General features: G+C 58.0%; 1 protein-coding gene across 1 annotated transcript; it reads left to right on the top strand.

The window, feature by feature from the left end:
* Window positions 1-8,259: 8,259 nt before the first annotated feature.
* KRP23_3949 (uncharacterized protein) lies at window positions 8,260-8,963 on the top strand (the record flags this gene model as incomplete). The annotated part of the gene is made up of 2 exons (XM_067888866.1): window positions 8,260-8,861; window positions 8,948-8,963. 2 exons carry the CDS (start codon window positions 8,260-8,262, stop codon window positions 8,961-8,963), a joined length of 618 nt encoding a protein of 205 aa, XP_067748067.1.
* Between the last annotated feature and the right edge of the window lie 8,243 nt (window positions 8,964-17,206).

Raw genomic sequence — 17,206 nt, 5'->3', positions numbered from 1 at the left:
CGACATGGGAGCCACGCTTGGCGTGTTCATTGTTGATCCAGCGCTGCACATACCTTTCCAGGTCAAGTCAACGCCACCCGTCGTAATCCAAGCAGCTCATGTCCCAAGCTTCATTACGCGCGATTATTCATTGTGATGATACCTGTTGTTGTAGTTGCCTATTGCTCGTGACCGAAGCTGCTGCCTTACTATAATAGTACACTCGTTCTCTTCTGACTTTATGCCTTGAGGCTGCTATGGGTGCGGCACACGACGTGTCGACTGTGGCAGGCGTCGCACTCTTGCTCCTCCTCCTGCTGCTCCTCCTCCTCCTCCGAGTCGCTCTCCGAGTCGAGCGAGTCGAGCGAGTCGCGCGTCACGGCGCTGAGCTCGGACGATGGCGATTCGGTGGCGCTGGCCTCCATGTCCTTCATGCCCTTGACTACAAAGCGGTTGAACTCGGCGGCCACGTCGTGCACGAGCACGCGGCACGTGTGGTTGCCGCGATTCACGAGCGACGCCTGCACGGTGGTGAGGCAGCGGATGAGCGTCTGCTGGCGGGCTGCCACCACTTTGGGGCACTTGTTACAGAAGAGTGACTTCTGTGGGAAGTAGTGCTTGAGCACCTTGTAGAGCCACTTGCACTCGGCGCCGCACGAGTGGCCCTGCTGCATGCGCTTCAAGAGCCGCTTCTGGAAGGCGCGGTACTCGTCGAAGGGCCGGTTGATGGTCCACGAGGCCGCGGGCTTCTGCGGCGCGGGGCTGTACGTCATCGTGAGCTGGTACTGTGGCTTGCCGCCGCTCGTGTCGGTCTGCAGCTCGAGCGTCAGGTGGTCCAGCCACGCCACGGCCTCGGGCACGGCCAGCGGACCCGCGCGCTTGAGGCTGGCAGCCGATCGTGGCGCTGCGCCGGAACAGCCGCTGCTGCTAGTGCTGGTGCTACTGGTGCTGCACGAGGAGTTCTCGATCGTGGAGCCTACCATCGGATGGTCTCGGAGTCGAAGTGACGTCTGTCCTGAGTTTGCTTTCGGCGCTGCAAGATCCTTTCCGCGCTTTTCTCGAGCGTTCCGTCGCGGCGAAGTTGCAGAATGACCAGTCCGGCATGTAGGTACAAAGTCGAAACGACTGACTGACTTGCCCTTTGTATGTCCAACAGAAATGATGTCAACTCGAGGCCTGTTTCGTTGCTGCCACGCCTCAGCAACATTCTCGCGGGCCACTCTAGCGGGCCTCGACCGCGTCAACATGGTTGGTCGTTACGGAACCGTTGGTGCTCCACTTGGCTGCGCGAGCGGACGACAAGTGCATGTGCTCGTCGACGACGGACTCGCCCCGATTTCCGACGCCGCCCTTCCTTTGGTCGCTCCTTTGGAGCAGCGACTCCGAATCTCTGGTCCCATCTTGTCTTCCGCTCGAGCAAGGCAACTTAGAACTTCGCGCTGTCGTCGGACATGAGACGATGCCAATTGCAGCATTGACAGCAGAGCTGGTGAAACAGCAGAGGCGTCCTCACTCGACTTGGGCTGAAAAATCCAGCCAGACTCCAGGCTGTGTGGGTATCTATCTACCAGCGGCCAGCCTCCCATGTGGTCGTAACGGACTTGCAGGGGGCAACGACTCGTTGCCAACGAGAGCACAATCCCGACGCATGATCGCGCCTTGCAATAGCGCCAGGAATCGCCACGTCAGCGGAAGCCTGCACGACACCCGATACCAAAATCCAGGCCTGACATGGTCTGTTGCATAAGTTACGTGTTTTCATAGCTTTAGGTGATGTGATGTTTGTCCTACACAGGCGAGCTCATGGCGCGCTCGAGGTCGAAATGCTCGATGATCGGCACCGGCCAGGCCGTCCACTGGTCCTCGTCGTACTTGTCTTCTTCTTCGAACTCGTCCGACGTGACGGACGACGTGAACGACGGCAAGGAGCCTGCGGGCGTCGCCATCTCCGAGCCCGCAGTCGGCGTGGCCGGCGGCGTCACAGCCGTGGAGCTCGTGCCGTCGTCTACCAGGAACGCGGCAAACTCCTGGCTCACCTCGTTCATCATGACCTTGCAGTTGCGGTTGCCGTGGTTCACAACGGATGCCTGCACGGTTGTGAGCAGTTGCAACAGCGCTTTGCGACGCTGCTCAATAACTGGCGGGTAGCGCGAACCGATCAGCGTCGGCTTGGGGAAGTGTTTCCTGACGGTGTTGTAGAGCCACCGGCACTCGGCCTTGCAGCTGTGCGTGGGCTGAAGCTGGTGCAGTAGACGCTTCTGAAACGCCTTGTACTGGTCGAACGAGCGCTGCAGGCTCCAGCTCGTAGCGGGGGAGTCGGCTGCCTGGTAGGTCACGCGGAGCTCGTACTTGGCCGAGCCGTGACGGGAGGTGGTGGTTGTCATCTCGAGCTTGAGGTCCTTGAGCCACGCCACCGATTCGGGCAGCGGCTTCACAGCCGGCGACGACCGCTTGCGCGATGCGAACGAGTTGTATGTTGGTTGGGGTGCTGGCATTGAGTTTGGCGGGGTCATCGCTCTGGTGCGGCGAGATTCGGAATGGCAGGTGTTGTCGGCTCGACTTCGGCTCGGCTCTCGCAGCCGATTTAACTGCTGGTGCCAATCGGACGACAACCGGTGGCTGCAGCTCCGGGGCGATTATGGACGCTCCGCACAATCTCCAACCCGGAGCCGTAAGCGCGGCTCAACTCGAATTTTCTCCGTGGTGTTCACGCCCAGGCGAGAACTTCAGCTGGATAGCCTGCAAATCCACCCACGCGTTTCTTGTGTTCAAGTCGGGCACGCGTTCCGGCGACGCACACACACTCCGTCTCGGAATTGTGCGTGGTGTCCACCGGCAGGGCAGCGCCCTTTGCACCCGACGACTGTACATACACGTTTCGTAATATATAAACTGGGGGCGCTATCATACCAGCCTGCATCCTTACGCGATTCATCATGAGCTCGACGTCATGCATCTTGAGTGCAGCCGGATGCTGTTTGTACCGCCTCAATAACCTGGCCAAGTGGTAAAGACAGCAAGTGTAGGTAACACGTTGAACCGAAGATCCACGCCACCAAATGGGATCACGGACATTGACGTGGGAGTATGTACATATAGTGAGATCACGTTTGTGGCGGTGGTACCCGCTGTGGAAAGTTTGTACGTGTTCATCGGCGCACTTCGATCGCTTGCCGGAACGTACATCAAAGCCTTCTCTTCATCTGGGGTTGGCTCGAACACTACAGAGATTCTGAAGTCTCGCAAATCTTCTTCCTAAACTACCGGGCAGACCAACGAGGCCTTGGGACACCGATACGGAATGAGCCGTTCGATCGCCGACGAGGAAAGTCGAGAAGGTGTTGAGCACGCCTCCCATGAGCACCTCGCATCCGTGGTTCCCGTGAGTCACTAGTGTCGACTGGATCATGGTCAGTGCTCGAAGCAATGCCACTCGCCGCCTCTCAGTCTTGAATGCACACGGGGTGAGCATGGTCTGAGTCTTGGGGAAGTGGTTCTTCACCACTGTATACAGCCACTTGCACTCGGCAGAGCAATTGTGTCCTGGCTGTAGCTCTCGTAGCAGGTCCTTCCGAAGCTTGGAGTACTCTCTAAATGGGCAGCTCTGCGTCCACGAAGCAGCTTCGACCGACAGCTGCGGCTTTGGGGTTTTACGTCGCACCACGAGCTCGAAGCGGACGTCCTGATGGGGGCTGTGGCTCATGCTCATGTCGATCGAAAGATCGCGTAGCCACACGACCGTCTCGGACTCGGCGAGAGGTGTGTGGAGCAGGGTCTTGAGGTTCATGGAGGACGCGGGAGATGCCTGGGATCCCGTGAGAAGAGGGCGGTGTAGCGTGGAGCATCGATCGAGAGGTATTTTAGATGTGATGAGGAGGCTCGATAGGAGCGAACACACGCGCTGTTCATTGCTGACCACCGGCAAAACTTTGAAAGTTTGCCATAGCGGATGACACGGCCAGTTTTCGTGCACGAACAAGCCAGGAATGGACTGACCTGCTCGCCTGCCGCCCTCAAGGGTATGGTGGACAGATCTCCATCAGCCGTGAGCGTGTGGAACGTCCACTGGTTGCTGCTAAAGCAGACGGCGGCACCACCATAAGCGCAGTCTGCTCAGCCCGAACGCGATCCCCGATTACGAGATGAGGATTCCAGCGTACGGAGCATTACTAGCAGCACCGGCATGAATTGCAGCATTTCATATTATAGTGATGTCCACGTAGCGTGCTGAGGCATCAGTCAAAGAAGGCCAAGCATCAACAGGTAGGCCACTTCAAGTGCAGTTGGATTCAATACTATCTTGGCCACGCGCCGCCATGATTGACCAGTCGTAAAATGACAGGAGACTCAAAGATGGCGCTCGGCTATTGTTGTTATTACGACTGAATGTTCTTCGCCTTCGCTCGCGCCGCGGTCTGTCCCAACGTCACGAGGCGGCGTGCTTGAGCCTCGACCAAGCACGAGGCTCATTCCTGCGCGCCTTTTGACCTCTGGCGCGCAATTCTCTGTCGACGCCGACTCGTTCCGGAGCGTAATTAATAGTTGGTCTTGCCCTGCTCTGTTGTCCCTGTAGCTGTTTGTGCTGTTTATATTGCGATCTGGTCGCTGCTTCACTGTCCGGAGTCGGACTTACAGTATCCTCGGCCGCTCCTGCCGTACAAGTCGTCGAAGGGCGAGACGTCCTCGCTGTACTCCTCGTCGTCGCTGCAGTCCGACATGAAGGACGCCGACGAGTCGCGTGTGCTCTGATCCGAGCTGCAACCGGACAGCGCCACGGCCACGTCGGGCAGCTTGGCGTTTTCGCCCAGGATGAAGGTGGCGAACTCCCTGCACACGCCCTGCACGAGCACGTTGCAGCCTTGGTTGCCGCGGTTCACGAGCGACGCCTGCAGCGTTCGCAGCACGCGGATGAGCGCCTGCCTCCTGGCTTCGGCCGTGCGGGGGGAGTTGGCCGTGAGCAGCTTGGGCTTGGGGAAGTGGTTCTTCACCACTGCGTGGAGCCACTTGCACTCGGCGGGGCACGCGTGGCCCGGTTGCAATCTACGCAGTAGCTGCTTGCGGAAACGGCGGTAGGCGTCGAAGGGCCGAGCCACCGCCCACACGAGTTCTGCGTCTTGGCAGCAGGGAGGCGTGTAGCTCGCCTGCACTTCGTACTGCACCTTGGCGCCCGTGCCCGAGACGGTCATGACGGTGCGCATCTTGAGCTCCAGGTGCTCCAGCCACGCTGTGGCCTCCGGCAGCTCCACCGACGCTGCGCGCTTGCGGTAGTAGCCCGAAAAGTTGATGATCGGCGTGCTGCACGCTGAAGAGATCCCCATTGCGGTCAACGGATCAATTGAGATAATGACCGTGGTCGGCCCCAGGTCGGACGAGTTATCCGCGACATTTTGGTGGGTGCCAGAACCTCGTCTTGATTGGTTGTTGAAGTGGGCGGTGCCACCGTCGAATTCTTCAGCAATCTTATTTCTAAAAGGCGCACCTTTCAAAAGATATTGTTGAAGTTGTTAAATAACACGGGCGTCGACAACCAACTGGTCGCGCGGCATGCCCGTACATGATGCAATGATACACGGCCACGAGCTACGACCGGTTCGCTGTGGTGTGTCGACAGAATCGCTTGGTCAGCCAGCCATTGCCTCTAGAGGTACCGTTTCCATTCTTGCTGAATTCGCTCCAGTACTTGCCGTAGGCAAGCCAAGTGAGATCCTGCTCCGTTGATCTTCTCAACATTTAATTATTGCTCGTGGTAGCGGCGTTGCGGAAGTGCCTTCTCCGACAGGTGTGGGGTTAACTCTGCAGCAGAAACTCGGAACAAATCCGCTGGGCTTTACACGGGCGTCGTGCTTGTGGTGGATCTGGTTTCTTGTTTCTACTCTTTCATTCTTCACCATTCATACGACAGCAGCAGCCTTCTCATGACTCGGGGGCATTTCCCAATAGAATCCACACCCATGAATCGCAGGTAGAAGAGATCTCACTACAAAATTATGTACGCGTTCCTATTATAGCTATGGATCGGCTAAGCTAAAAGGCACCGTTTTGAAAAGGATCGCACCTTTAGAAATTTGGTGCATCTTTTAGAAAATGCCCCTGAGGTATTGCCAAGCGCAAATTTGGTTTGCATTTTCTTGCCCGTTTGACTCCTACCGTTGCTCTAAGCATTTTTCATGTGGATTCAAGCGCCTACAATAAGTGGATCGCTTTGTTGATCGGTCTACATCCCTCTATCCATCTACTGTTTGCAACTGCACCGTGGTGGTGGGGAGGGGGGGGGCCCCTCGACGAGAAGTCATCGCTTAGGAACAGTTGACAGAGTTTGTAGTTTGAATGGCCCCGTCGTTGACTTGAGCAAATTGTGACAGCAGCGTCTGTTTGATGGCTGCGGTCCGCGTTGGGACAGATGGCCTGTACAGTTCTTCACCTGATCTCTCTGCTCAATATTTGCTCGCTTTACTTTTGAATCGCCTGCTTGTTTTTGCTTTACATTATCATTCGGATCGATATATATAACATGACGTTGTGATTTACGCTTCCTGGGCTAGCTGGGGAGGTTACGGTAGTTTACTGGCACAGTGGGCACTTGACCCCCTCGTCGAGCCGGGGCAGCACGCACAGGTCGTGGAATTGGTGGCCGCACTCGAACGTGGCTGTGGTGCAGTAGCACGTGACGTCCTCCACTGAGTCGAGGCTGAGTCCGCAAAGACCGCATGCCAGGTCGGCGAAGTCGTCATCGAACTCGTAGTCTAGCACCAGGTTCTCTTCGTCCGAGGTGAATGACACCATGGACGACGTGATCTCATCCTCCGCGCTCTCGTCCGGAGACGTCGTGGACTCGGTCGCGCCAGAGGTTGAGTTGATGTGCTTGAGCTTGAGCACTGCATGGTCCTTGCAGTCGCCCAACAGGAAGGCGGCGAACTCCTTGCTCACTTGGTCGCGGAGGATGGAGCAGCCCACGTTGCCGTGGTTGACCAGCGACGCCTTAACAGTCGACACGAGCCGCAGCAGCGACAGCCGCCGGCTCTCAACTGTGCTAGGGCAGTTCTTGCAGAAGAGCGAGGCCTTGGGGAAGTGGTTCTTGACCACGTTCACGAGCCACTTGCACTCGGCGTTGCACTTGTGTCCGGGTCGAAGCGTCTTGACAAGCCGCCGCTGCAGCGCCCTGTACTCGTCGAAGGTGCGCGACAAAGTCCACGAGGTGGCGCGCTGGTTTTTTGCTGGCTGGTACGTGAGCTGCAGCTTGTATAGTGTGTTGTTGCGCTTGACGAGGCTCAGCTTCTTGTTGGCGGCTGTGCTCATGTCCATCGAGAGGTGCTCCATCCACGCCACGCTCTCGGGGAGCGCCAGCGGCTTGGCGCGCTTGAGGCTGCCGGCCTTCATTGGGGTTGCATGCATTTGGAAGTGAGCTCTAGGCAGAGAGTTTCGTTATGGCCACCTCTTTCGGATCTGCGAGCAAACGACCAACACTCATACGCGAAAATTTCGTAATCCCATATTTTGGCCAATCACGGAGAGGCACATCCTATTTACGGACCAATCACGGCGCGGCACGACTTTCCTACCTTGCCCATGATTATTCGACACCGCTAGATGACGCCGGAGCCAGTCAGTGCCGTTTGAGTGCTGTTTTGGCCGGCCAGTCGACGGAGAACTGGGGCGCTGAGACGCAAAATCGCCGTCGCTGTCTGTGCCAGTTTGCCATGCTCGTGCAGCGTGTCCCCATAATCACGGAGGCTGCAGTTTGCAGAACCACTCAATTGCGCCGTGATGCCGGCGCGATTTGCTGTATTATTTGATCTAGTCGCTCTAAGGTCCATTGTCAATGGAGCTGGCCGCAAGACGCGCAGACTGCTCCAATTGAGTCGTCTGCGGCCCCAAGACTTGCCCCAAGTCGGTCGGTGGACTTGATGTCCTGGGCAAGATCAATGACGCGAAACCAGTGTATGCCACCCAAATTGATGGTTGCCGTCTGTTTACGCGTCGAGCGTTTCATATGTCGGCTGGATCTGCCAATCGCAGAATATGGACCTGTAAACCCTGCAACACATAGTAAACTGTTAGATACGATGGTATTGAAGTTTTATTGCATCGCAATATGAACTTCATAAACTGATATCCTGTCTACCTCGGCGATGTAGCAGTAGCTTCCATCGATCCTAGCGCATCCCCCTTCCGGGAAAAGCTACACTTTTGGCAACGGCTCCTCATTTATCGATCCGCCCCATGCTGCGCAAGTCTCGCGTCGCCTGCATCTCCGTCCACCTCCTTTCCTGACCCCTCGCCATGGCGCTCTCCACCTCCCCCGGCGCTCGCGTCTACGTGCCGCTGTCCGTGGCCTGGCTCGAGCAGCTCGTCTTCAGTTTCTCGGCCCACAGGTTCAAGCGCGACGTGCGCTACGTGCTCTCGGCCGAGCATCTGCCCTCGGGCCGCCGCTGGTCTGTCGACTATTCCTTCGACGACTGTCGCGTGTTCCAGCGGCAACTGGCACGTGCGCTGTGTGTGGGCCACCGCTGCGACGCACCGTGTCCGTGGCTCTACAGCTTCGTGACCAGCTACTTCCCCAAGCCGCGCCTCTTACACTCGGCCTCGTCCGAGCGGCTCGTCCAGAAGCGCTGCGACGCGCTCGTGGCCTACATCAAGACGCTGCAGAGTGTGCTGCTAAGTCGTGCCAGTCACTCGTGTCGCGTCCTCACGGGCCGCGTGGCCGACGTGCTGCTGGACTTTGTGTGCGGCAGCGAAATACGGCAGTTCCCCGTCAAGCAGTGGGCTTTCGCAGGACAGCAGCACCGCGCCAGAGGCTCCATCCACTCGCTCACGTCCACGTCCGAGGACGAGGACATGACGAGCTCAGGATGCAGCTTGACTAGCCTCACGTCGGCGTCCTCGTACGTGGATACAAACTCCACGACGGCGTCCGAGACCGAAATCCAAGCGCCACTCGCTAAGACGACGTGTACATTGTGCGACGAAGTAATGCAGGGCGGTGACGGACGGTATTATTACACGACACGATTGCCTTGCAGCCACCGCTTCCACGACGAGTGTCTGATCCTGCAGCTCAACATCGACATGAGCTGCCCGACCTGCCATCAGCGAGTGACCAACGATATGTAGAGCTCGTGACCGTAGACAAGATCTCCATCGTAAGAAGTCACGCCTCTGAAACTGCACTCGACTAGACGCAAAGTGAAGACGAAGAAGCCCGATACACTGCCGGATAACCACCAGTTCATCAAACCACTGTTCACCTCCACCACCGCGGTGACGAGTCTCTCCAACAACACTGTGCCGGAGTGTAGGATGCCCCCCTGCTGACGGATATCGCCGCGCGCAGCACCGACAGCATCTAGCAACTGCTGAATCGGCGTCCAAGAAGGAACAAACCACCGCAGGCCAACAGCACCCTTTTGGAGTGCTTAGAAAATGTTCTGGGGACTGAAAGCTGTACAACCACTTTGTTTATTTCTGGGGTGGAGAGCGTCGTAAACTGCATTCCCCTGCAACTTGTTCGCCCGTTCAGTCGTTCAAGCCTCCGCGTTCAAGTACGCTAAACACGAAATGGATTCCAGGGGTCGGTTCTTCAGACTACTCAAGCAGAAGTGCTGAAATCATGCGGCACCATGATGGATCAAGTAGTGTTGCCTTCTTTGCGGAGTCTGTCGTTAGAAGTTAATTACAATTAGTCTTCATTCTTTATCTGAAGACGGCTCCGCCAAATTCTTTAGCAGAGATGTTTGCAGCCAAAAGCAACCCGCGTACTATCGGATACATGTACCTTGCGTCCTCGTGGAATGACGCAACTCGAGACGCGCCTTCCAGAAGCGGCTCTTGAAGCGCATGCAGCAGGGCCACTCGTGCGGCGCCGAGTGCAAGTGGCTCTACAAGGTGCTCAAGCACTACTTCCCACAGAAGTCACTCTTCTGTAACAAGTGCCCCAAAGTGGTGGCGGCCCGCCAGCAGACGCTCATCCGCTGCCTCACCACCGTGCAGGCGTCGCTCGTGAATCGCGGCAACCACACGTGCCGCGTGCTCGTGCACGACGTGGCCGCCGAGTTCAACCGCTTTGTAGTCAAGGGCATGAAGGACATGGAGGCCAGCGCCACCGAGTCGCCATCGTCCGAGCTCAGCGCCGTGACGCGCGACTCGCTCGACTCGCTCGACTCGGAGAGCGACTCAGAGGAGGAGGAGGAGCAGCAGGAGGAGGAGCAAGAGTGCGACGCCTGCCACAGTCGACACGTTGTGTGCCGCACCCATAGCAGCCTCAAGGCATAAAGTCAGAAGAGAACGAGTGTACTATTATAGTAAGGCAGCAGCTTCGGTCACGAGCAATAGGCAACTACAACAACAGGTATCATCGCAATGAATAATCGCGCGTAATGAAGCTTGGGACATGAGCTGCTTGGATTACGACGGGTGGCGTTGACTTGACCTGGAAAGGTATGTGCAGCGCTGGATCAACAATGAACACGCCAAGCGTGGCTCCCATGTCGCACTGCCTTCAAACCCCAACATGGAAATGTACCCATTCTTCAGCGGATATTTGTACCCATGTACCCTCGCGGAATGTGTGCGCATGAAGCGACGCGGCAAGTCGCTCGGCAGTTCAGTTTGCAATCTTCCAGCTACGATGGTCGGTTCTCGTCGCGTTCGTAGACGCTCGACTTCCGCTTGTCCGCTGCTGCCGACGTACGTGGGTCTCTTGGAACCGCTGCAACTGGCACTGCAATGCGCGCGCGACAACAAGCGCCCGCTCTTCGTGTTGCAAGTCCAACGTCGCTTGAGTTCCAACGACCGACAGAGTCCCACGAGCAGCTCGTGGAGCTACTCGCGCTCCTTTGAGGACTTTGAGGCGCTGTACAAACGTCTGGCGCTGGCTCTGCAGCACGGACACTTTTGCAGCGCCGGGTGTCCGTGGCTCTTCTCCTTCCTGACGGGCGAGTTCCCCAAGAAGCACCTTTTCCAGCGGAACTCGAGCCCGAGGACAGTCGAAGCACGCAGAGAGAAGCTGCTGGAGCTGCTGACGTCCACACTAGAGTTCCTTTTGGACCGGAAGAACCACTCGTGCAGTGTGGCCACGACGGACGTGGCCAAACAGTTCGCCGAGTTCCTCTACGGCCGAGACGCCATCGCGCAGTACATCGTCGAGTCCTACTCCGAGTCGGAGACCGCCTCCACAACCAACAGCAGCCGGCGTCTGGGGAGTTTGTGCAGCGAAGAGGAGGAGACGGACGCCAATTGCAGTGGGGAGATCGCTGGTCTCACGCTCTGTGGCGTCTGCAACGGCCCCGTGGCCTGTGAGAGTGTGAGACCCGTGAACGCTGGCGGTCGGCGTCGCCCCTCCGTCTACGCGACGGTGCTGCAGTGCGGCCACCAGTTCCACGACGAGTGCATCGTGCCCGTGCTGAACGAGACGCTGCGCTGCCCGACCTGCCACCACCTCGAGATCCAGTGAAGACGATGGCTTCAAGTCCTGCAGCGTGCGAAGTGGCGGTCATCATACCCCTCTTGCCGTTGTCATGATCGCGAGACAATCCAGTTGGGGAAGTGTCCGAGGACTCACCAGTTCTCTCTCTGCAACGCCAAGGCTAATCGAGCGATGGACTCGGATTACCCCGAGGACCGAATTCGATGATCACGCAGCAAATCGCTCCCAATACTTTCATGCACATGTGCGCGATTGCTGCAAACCGGACGTCCTCTGTGTCCGCATAATCCAGCAGACGAGTGCACGACCAGTTGCTGGCCAGCACCGCCGCGCATTTCATTGCCCAATTTGCCTCGCAGCAACTACGACGACAACAGCTTGAACGCGTTCGTCATCCTACCACCCACCGAGATGATGTCTTCCGGCTCCAGTATGTCGCTCTCCTCTCGTCGGCGCCGTCGTCGTCGTGCGAGCGTCGCTGGCCCCCCTGGCACGCCCGTGAAGAGTCCTGCAGCCTCCCCAACCTCGTTCCGCCCTTCGAGCATCGCGTACCTCGACCAGTTCGAGCTCAGCATGTCCGCCACCAAGATCAAACTCGACCACGGCAAGGACGTCCGCTACGACCTGACAGTGACCCCCGTTGCGGACAGCAGCCAGAGGTGGACCGTCAGTCGCTCGTTCAAGGAGCTGCAGGAGTTCCAGCAGAAGCTGCTCGAGGTCATGCAGCTCGGCCACTTGTGCCACGCCCAGTGCCCGTACCTCTATTCGAGCATCAAGGGGCGGTTCCCCAAGGAGTGCTATCTCTACTCGACCAGCTCGTACGTCATGGGGAAGCGTCGAGCCGCCATCGAGGAGTGCTTCACCAGTCTCTTGGAAGCTCTTCTCAAGCGCGAGAACCACTCGTCCTGCAGCATTCTGCCGGGGACCGTCGCGCAGGAGCTCATCACGTTCCTGAACGAGGACCTGCCGATCGACCACGAGTTCCGCTGGGAGAACTTTGTGGGGTTTTCCAAGACGCCGAGCAGCAGTTCGACGTGGTGCAGCACGGATGACAGCAGTCGTAGTCTCACGCCCACGGGTCTCTCGCGAGGCTGGCAATCGAGCAGCGACAACAGCATCGAGTCGTTCCGTTCCGTTGGCAGCATCAACAACCTGCTGCTGGATTTGTGTGGATTGTGCCGCAGCGACGACACCTCCAAAGGCTCGTTGACCACGCTGAGCTGCGGCCACCGATTCCACGACGAGTGCGTCGTGGCCAAACTGAACGAGGCGCTGGCGTGCCCCACGTGCGGCCACCAGCTCTGAGCTGGGCCCCTCCCATCAACGCTCCATGTACTTATATGAACTTATCCCCGTCACTTCAATGAAAACTCGAAACCTCCCTATTCATGACGCGTTGTCGATGTTTGACCAAGGTCTTATCCAGTCACTATTGTTTTCGGTGGCATCGCTCTGAAGAGGAGGCACATCACTTGGCATTGCAACTCGATGTCTCATCCTCCAGTTCGTGGATATCGAAGGCACGCGCCACAATTCACTGCATCTGCCCGTGAGACTCTCGTCGCCCATACCGTCATAGTTGAGAGAAACCAGCATAAGAATGGCTCGTTTCTGAGGGCTTTATGAGCGTTAGTGATGACGGCGAACCTGCTCGAAATGGCTCGTGATGCCGCACAATCCGGTGCAGTCGTCTCCACTCTTCATTTTCACGCTGCAGGAGCACTGCACAAGAATGACTTCCAAGCGTCTTCGCCAAAAGCGGTCGCTGCCCGTTGGTCCGCTGCCGCCGCGAGTTGCGTGGCTCGACGGCATCTCGATGGACGTGACGCCTCTCGTCTCCAGGCCGAGAGCCTCTTATCGTCGGGTCGACTACCTGCTCACCGTGAGGTGCCAGTCGCGCGATTCGACTGAGTCCTCGACGTGGCACTTGGTGCGCAGCTTCGACCAGTTCCGGTTCTTCCGTAAGCGGTTGGTGGCGGCGTTGAAGCGCGGCCACTTCTGCCAGGCCGAGTGTCCGTGGCTGTACACGTTCCTCAAGAGCTACTTCCCAAAGTCTCAGTTGGTGGGGGGTTCCTTGTCGCGCGTGGTGGCGAGGCGACGGAAGACGTTGACGCGCAGTTTGGCGACGATCCGCAGCTTCCTCATGAACAGATCCAACCACGTCTGCCCTTTGGTGATGCAGGGTGTGGCGCTGGAGCTGCTGGAGTTTGTCGTGGGTGGATCTCTGGAACCGGAGGACGACCGACATGGAGAAGTGCCGGGGTGGATGCGGCAGCTGCTGCAGCGGTGGCAGGACGGAGACCTAGAGCTGGAGGATTCGACGAGCTCCGACGACACGGCGGCGAGCGACGACTCCGGCATGGACAAGGAAACCTGCGCCTTGTGCGAGAACTCGTTGGTGGGGCATCCCCCCACGGAGCGGAGACCGGAGCTGGAGGGAGATCGGTGGTCGCAGCTCGCGGCAGCTGAACCGTTCTCAACGTTGTCATGCGGCCACCACTTCCACGACGAATGCCTGATCGACAAGCTCAACGAGGTGCTCGAGTGCCCAACCTGTGGTAACCAGGAGACTTGATGAGACTTGTCATAGACACCTGAGACCACGTCGGGTAGAGTGAGAAACTATGAGGACTGTAGTAAGTATTAATACAACCACGTCAATATGAACACGAACTCTTTGCTCTACATGCGTCGATCCACAGCAACTGAGATAGGGACGTGCAGTTGAGAAGCTTTCGCAGTTGGTAAAGCTTCAACATGTTTACAGTCTCCAGTCGTACGATCGCTCGCATTGCTGGGGATTCGCTGGCGAATATTTCGAACAGGCCAGTCTCAAGCTGGAGATCCGCGGCACTCCTCTGCCTCATAAGATACTTTACAACCACGAGACCAAATCGCGTTTGCTATCTTCAGGCAAGAGGGAACGTTGCACCGGCACAGCCTCAAGCACTGAGCTCGGATCTGCCGCCGGGTTCAAGATCAAATCTCCTTGGCGTCCGAAGCACGGAGAAATCGTGTGGTTCTGTTCTCCAGAGCCTTGCAGGACGCGTCATCGAGCACTTTGCCACACGGCAAGGCTAGTAACGCGAGTGACCCCGTAGACACCAAACGGGGTACATCGTAGAGCGATTTCAGCTTGGGGTGGGCAGCGAATCAAAATCGAACGGAATCGCATGGTGTTAACAGGTTTTGCCAGGTGTCCTTAAAAAAGCACGAGGCCTTTGTGGCTGCGAAAAATAACACCAGCAGCTGATTCCAACGAGTTCACGTTCCCGATTACGACTGGAATGGCTCAAACACTACACGCTCTGCGAAAGGAGGAACCCGAAGAAAACCATAATTGGTGGCGACATGCAAACGCAGTTTCCCCAAGCTGGAAACTGAAGTTGCACATTTGTCCGTCGCTGGCTTTTGATGGCGTCTCAGTCAACCTGTGGTCGCGCGACACCTCGCAAAGCTCGGGCCCCACGATCCATCGGTCCCATCCATCGCGCCTCCACATCGTTTTGGTCCTCTCCTTGCAAGTCTCTTTTTGGTGGGCCAATAGACCGCGTTAGGTAATGGTCTACTCCGCTCAGATTTAAAGGTCGCTTTCCAGCGTTCTTTTTCGAACCTCATAGTAAAACCAAGTACGCCTAGTTCAGACGCGACTTCAACAGTTGGACACAAAATGTTCCGCCCCGGACTATAAAAGCCAGATCACGATCCACCCGATTTTTTTTGAGTGGGTCTTCGATGGCTGCCACAGCTGGAGCCCAGCTGGGCCCATCAAATGGGCCAGCACGTGAGTAGTTCGCCCGAGTCCTCTTCACGTTGGAACCTTCGTCTCTTGCGCGGAGCATCGCTTCCGTTTCAAGCGCAAAACTCCTGTAGCAGCCGTCTTCGCTACTGCGAAAGTCTCCGGTGCTGCAGCTACTTTCGCGCAAATGGAGACCCACGCGCCGCTGCAGCGCCACCCCAAGTGCTCTGCGCTCTACGCCACGTTTCGTCACGAGTCGGCGGCCGCCAAGTCGGTGGAGCCGAACGTCGCGTACTTGGCCAACGTGACGGTGGAGGTGACCACCAAGACGCTGACGCGAGGCGCTTCGACGTTCGCGCTGACGGTGCACGACCGCAAATCCAGTTCCACCTGGCGCCATCTGCGCTCGTACGCGGACTGCCGCGCCTTCCAGAGTCGCGTGCTCCAAGTTCTGAGCCGCGGCCACTTGTGCTTCGCAGAGTGTCCGTGGCTCTTCGCCTACGTGCAACGCGCGCTGCCGGCCGAGCGAACGGGCCACCACCTGTTCCGCGTTGCAGGCCGCGGCCCCAAGCCGCGCGTCGTGGAGAAGCAGCGCCAAGCTCTCGCGCGCCTTGTTGCGACTTTGCAGCGCGTTTTGCTCAACCCGCTCAACCAAAAGTGCTCCGTGCTACTGCGGCAAGTCGCGCCGGAAGTCACGACGTTCATCACGAATCGCAGCGATGGCGACGGACACGAGGCGCTCCACTCGCCCTCGAGCGACCGCCCATTGGCGAAAACCTTCTCCGAGTCGTTCATGTTTGCGGTCGACGAGAGCGAAAAGTCCGCGCAGAGCAGCACCACGACCGTCGCCGAAGAGGGGGACGAGCAAGTTGCAGTGCAAACCGTCGACAAAGTCGTCGCGGGCCAACGCGTGTGCTGCGCCATGTGCGCGTTGCACAAAATGCGGTCGGACGAGCAGGTTTTCGCGTGCTGGCGGGCCGAGACCATGAGCAGTCGCCTCATGAGGCTGCGCGCCGGAGCTGGCGCCGAGCGCACGTCACTCGTTGCAAAGCGCCAATCGTCGACGCACTCGGCTTCGACCCACGCGAAAAGCGCGTGGGCGTCTCCCTCCTACTCGCAGCGAGAGACGTCGCCGCTGGAACCGTTGGCAGTTCTCGGGGGGCGCGACTCGGAGGTGCCTGCGATGGTCGCAACGGACCACGACGGAACCCCGACGGCCCCTTTTCCAGGCTCGCCAGGGACCCCCCGCGGCTCGATCGCGTCCTCGTCAGGCGCCTCGTCCGTCTGCGAGATCGACTTGGAGCTGCTGGACACTTGGCGACTGTCGACTGCAGAGAAGACGTCTCAGCCGTTGGGCGGCTCGGGGGGCGCAAACTTCCGTCGCTTGCCGCGCTGCTCGCTCTTCGTGTTGAACTCGATCCGCAGCAAGTTCGCGACCTCGAAGCAGCGAGGCGGCGTCCGTATTTAAGCGTGTGGCGCACCACGCACATTCTAGAAACTATGAGCCCCAAGTCTTTTGTGTACGAGCTCTTGCCCTTCCCAGAGCACGCCATTTCGCACTAACCTTCGGCGGCCTTCAGAAGTGGTGAGCTTGCCGCGTCGCACGAAAGAGCTTTCACCTCGTGTGACTTTTAGTGCCAACGCCGCTCGCACAGTCGTGATCCACTCGAACATGAGATCCGAGTTTTGACCTTCGTGCCGCAATAGCAGCAAAACTGCGGCGCAACTCGCACATTCGCAGCTTGAAAACACGAAAGAGTATCCCCCTTCAGTGACTCGAACCACCGCGTTCTCCCGCTCGGCATTACTATTGCTTCGTGCATGTCTGGGCAGTGGCCATTGCTCAAATCGCTCAACCCGCGCAGCAGCAGCAATGGCGTGGACGTCCAACGAAGTAGGTTCGCTAGCTCCTTCGTGCTCTTTTGACGACATTACCGATGCGTCCTGCCTGGTCTAGGACAACCTGCTTCGTAGTGCGATCTGCCGCCACGGAGCTCGTCGATGGGATTTCATCGCTGCAGCAGTCCCAACTCACTCGGAAGATTCGTGCTGTGCTCGCTGGGATG

The sequence above is a fragment of the Phytophthora ramorum genome (genome assembly GCF_020800215.1).
Source record: "Phytophthora ramorum isolate Pr-102 chromosome Unknown Phyram_PR-102_s0003, whole genome shotgun sequence".
Lineage (NCBI taxonomy): Eukaryota > Oomycota > Peronosporomycetes > Peronosporales > Peronosporaceae > Phytophthora > Phytophthora ramorum.
Note: the sequence above shows the minus strand (reverse complement) of the source record. Positions and strands in the feature narration are given on the sequence as shown.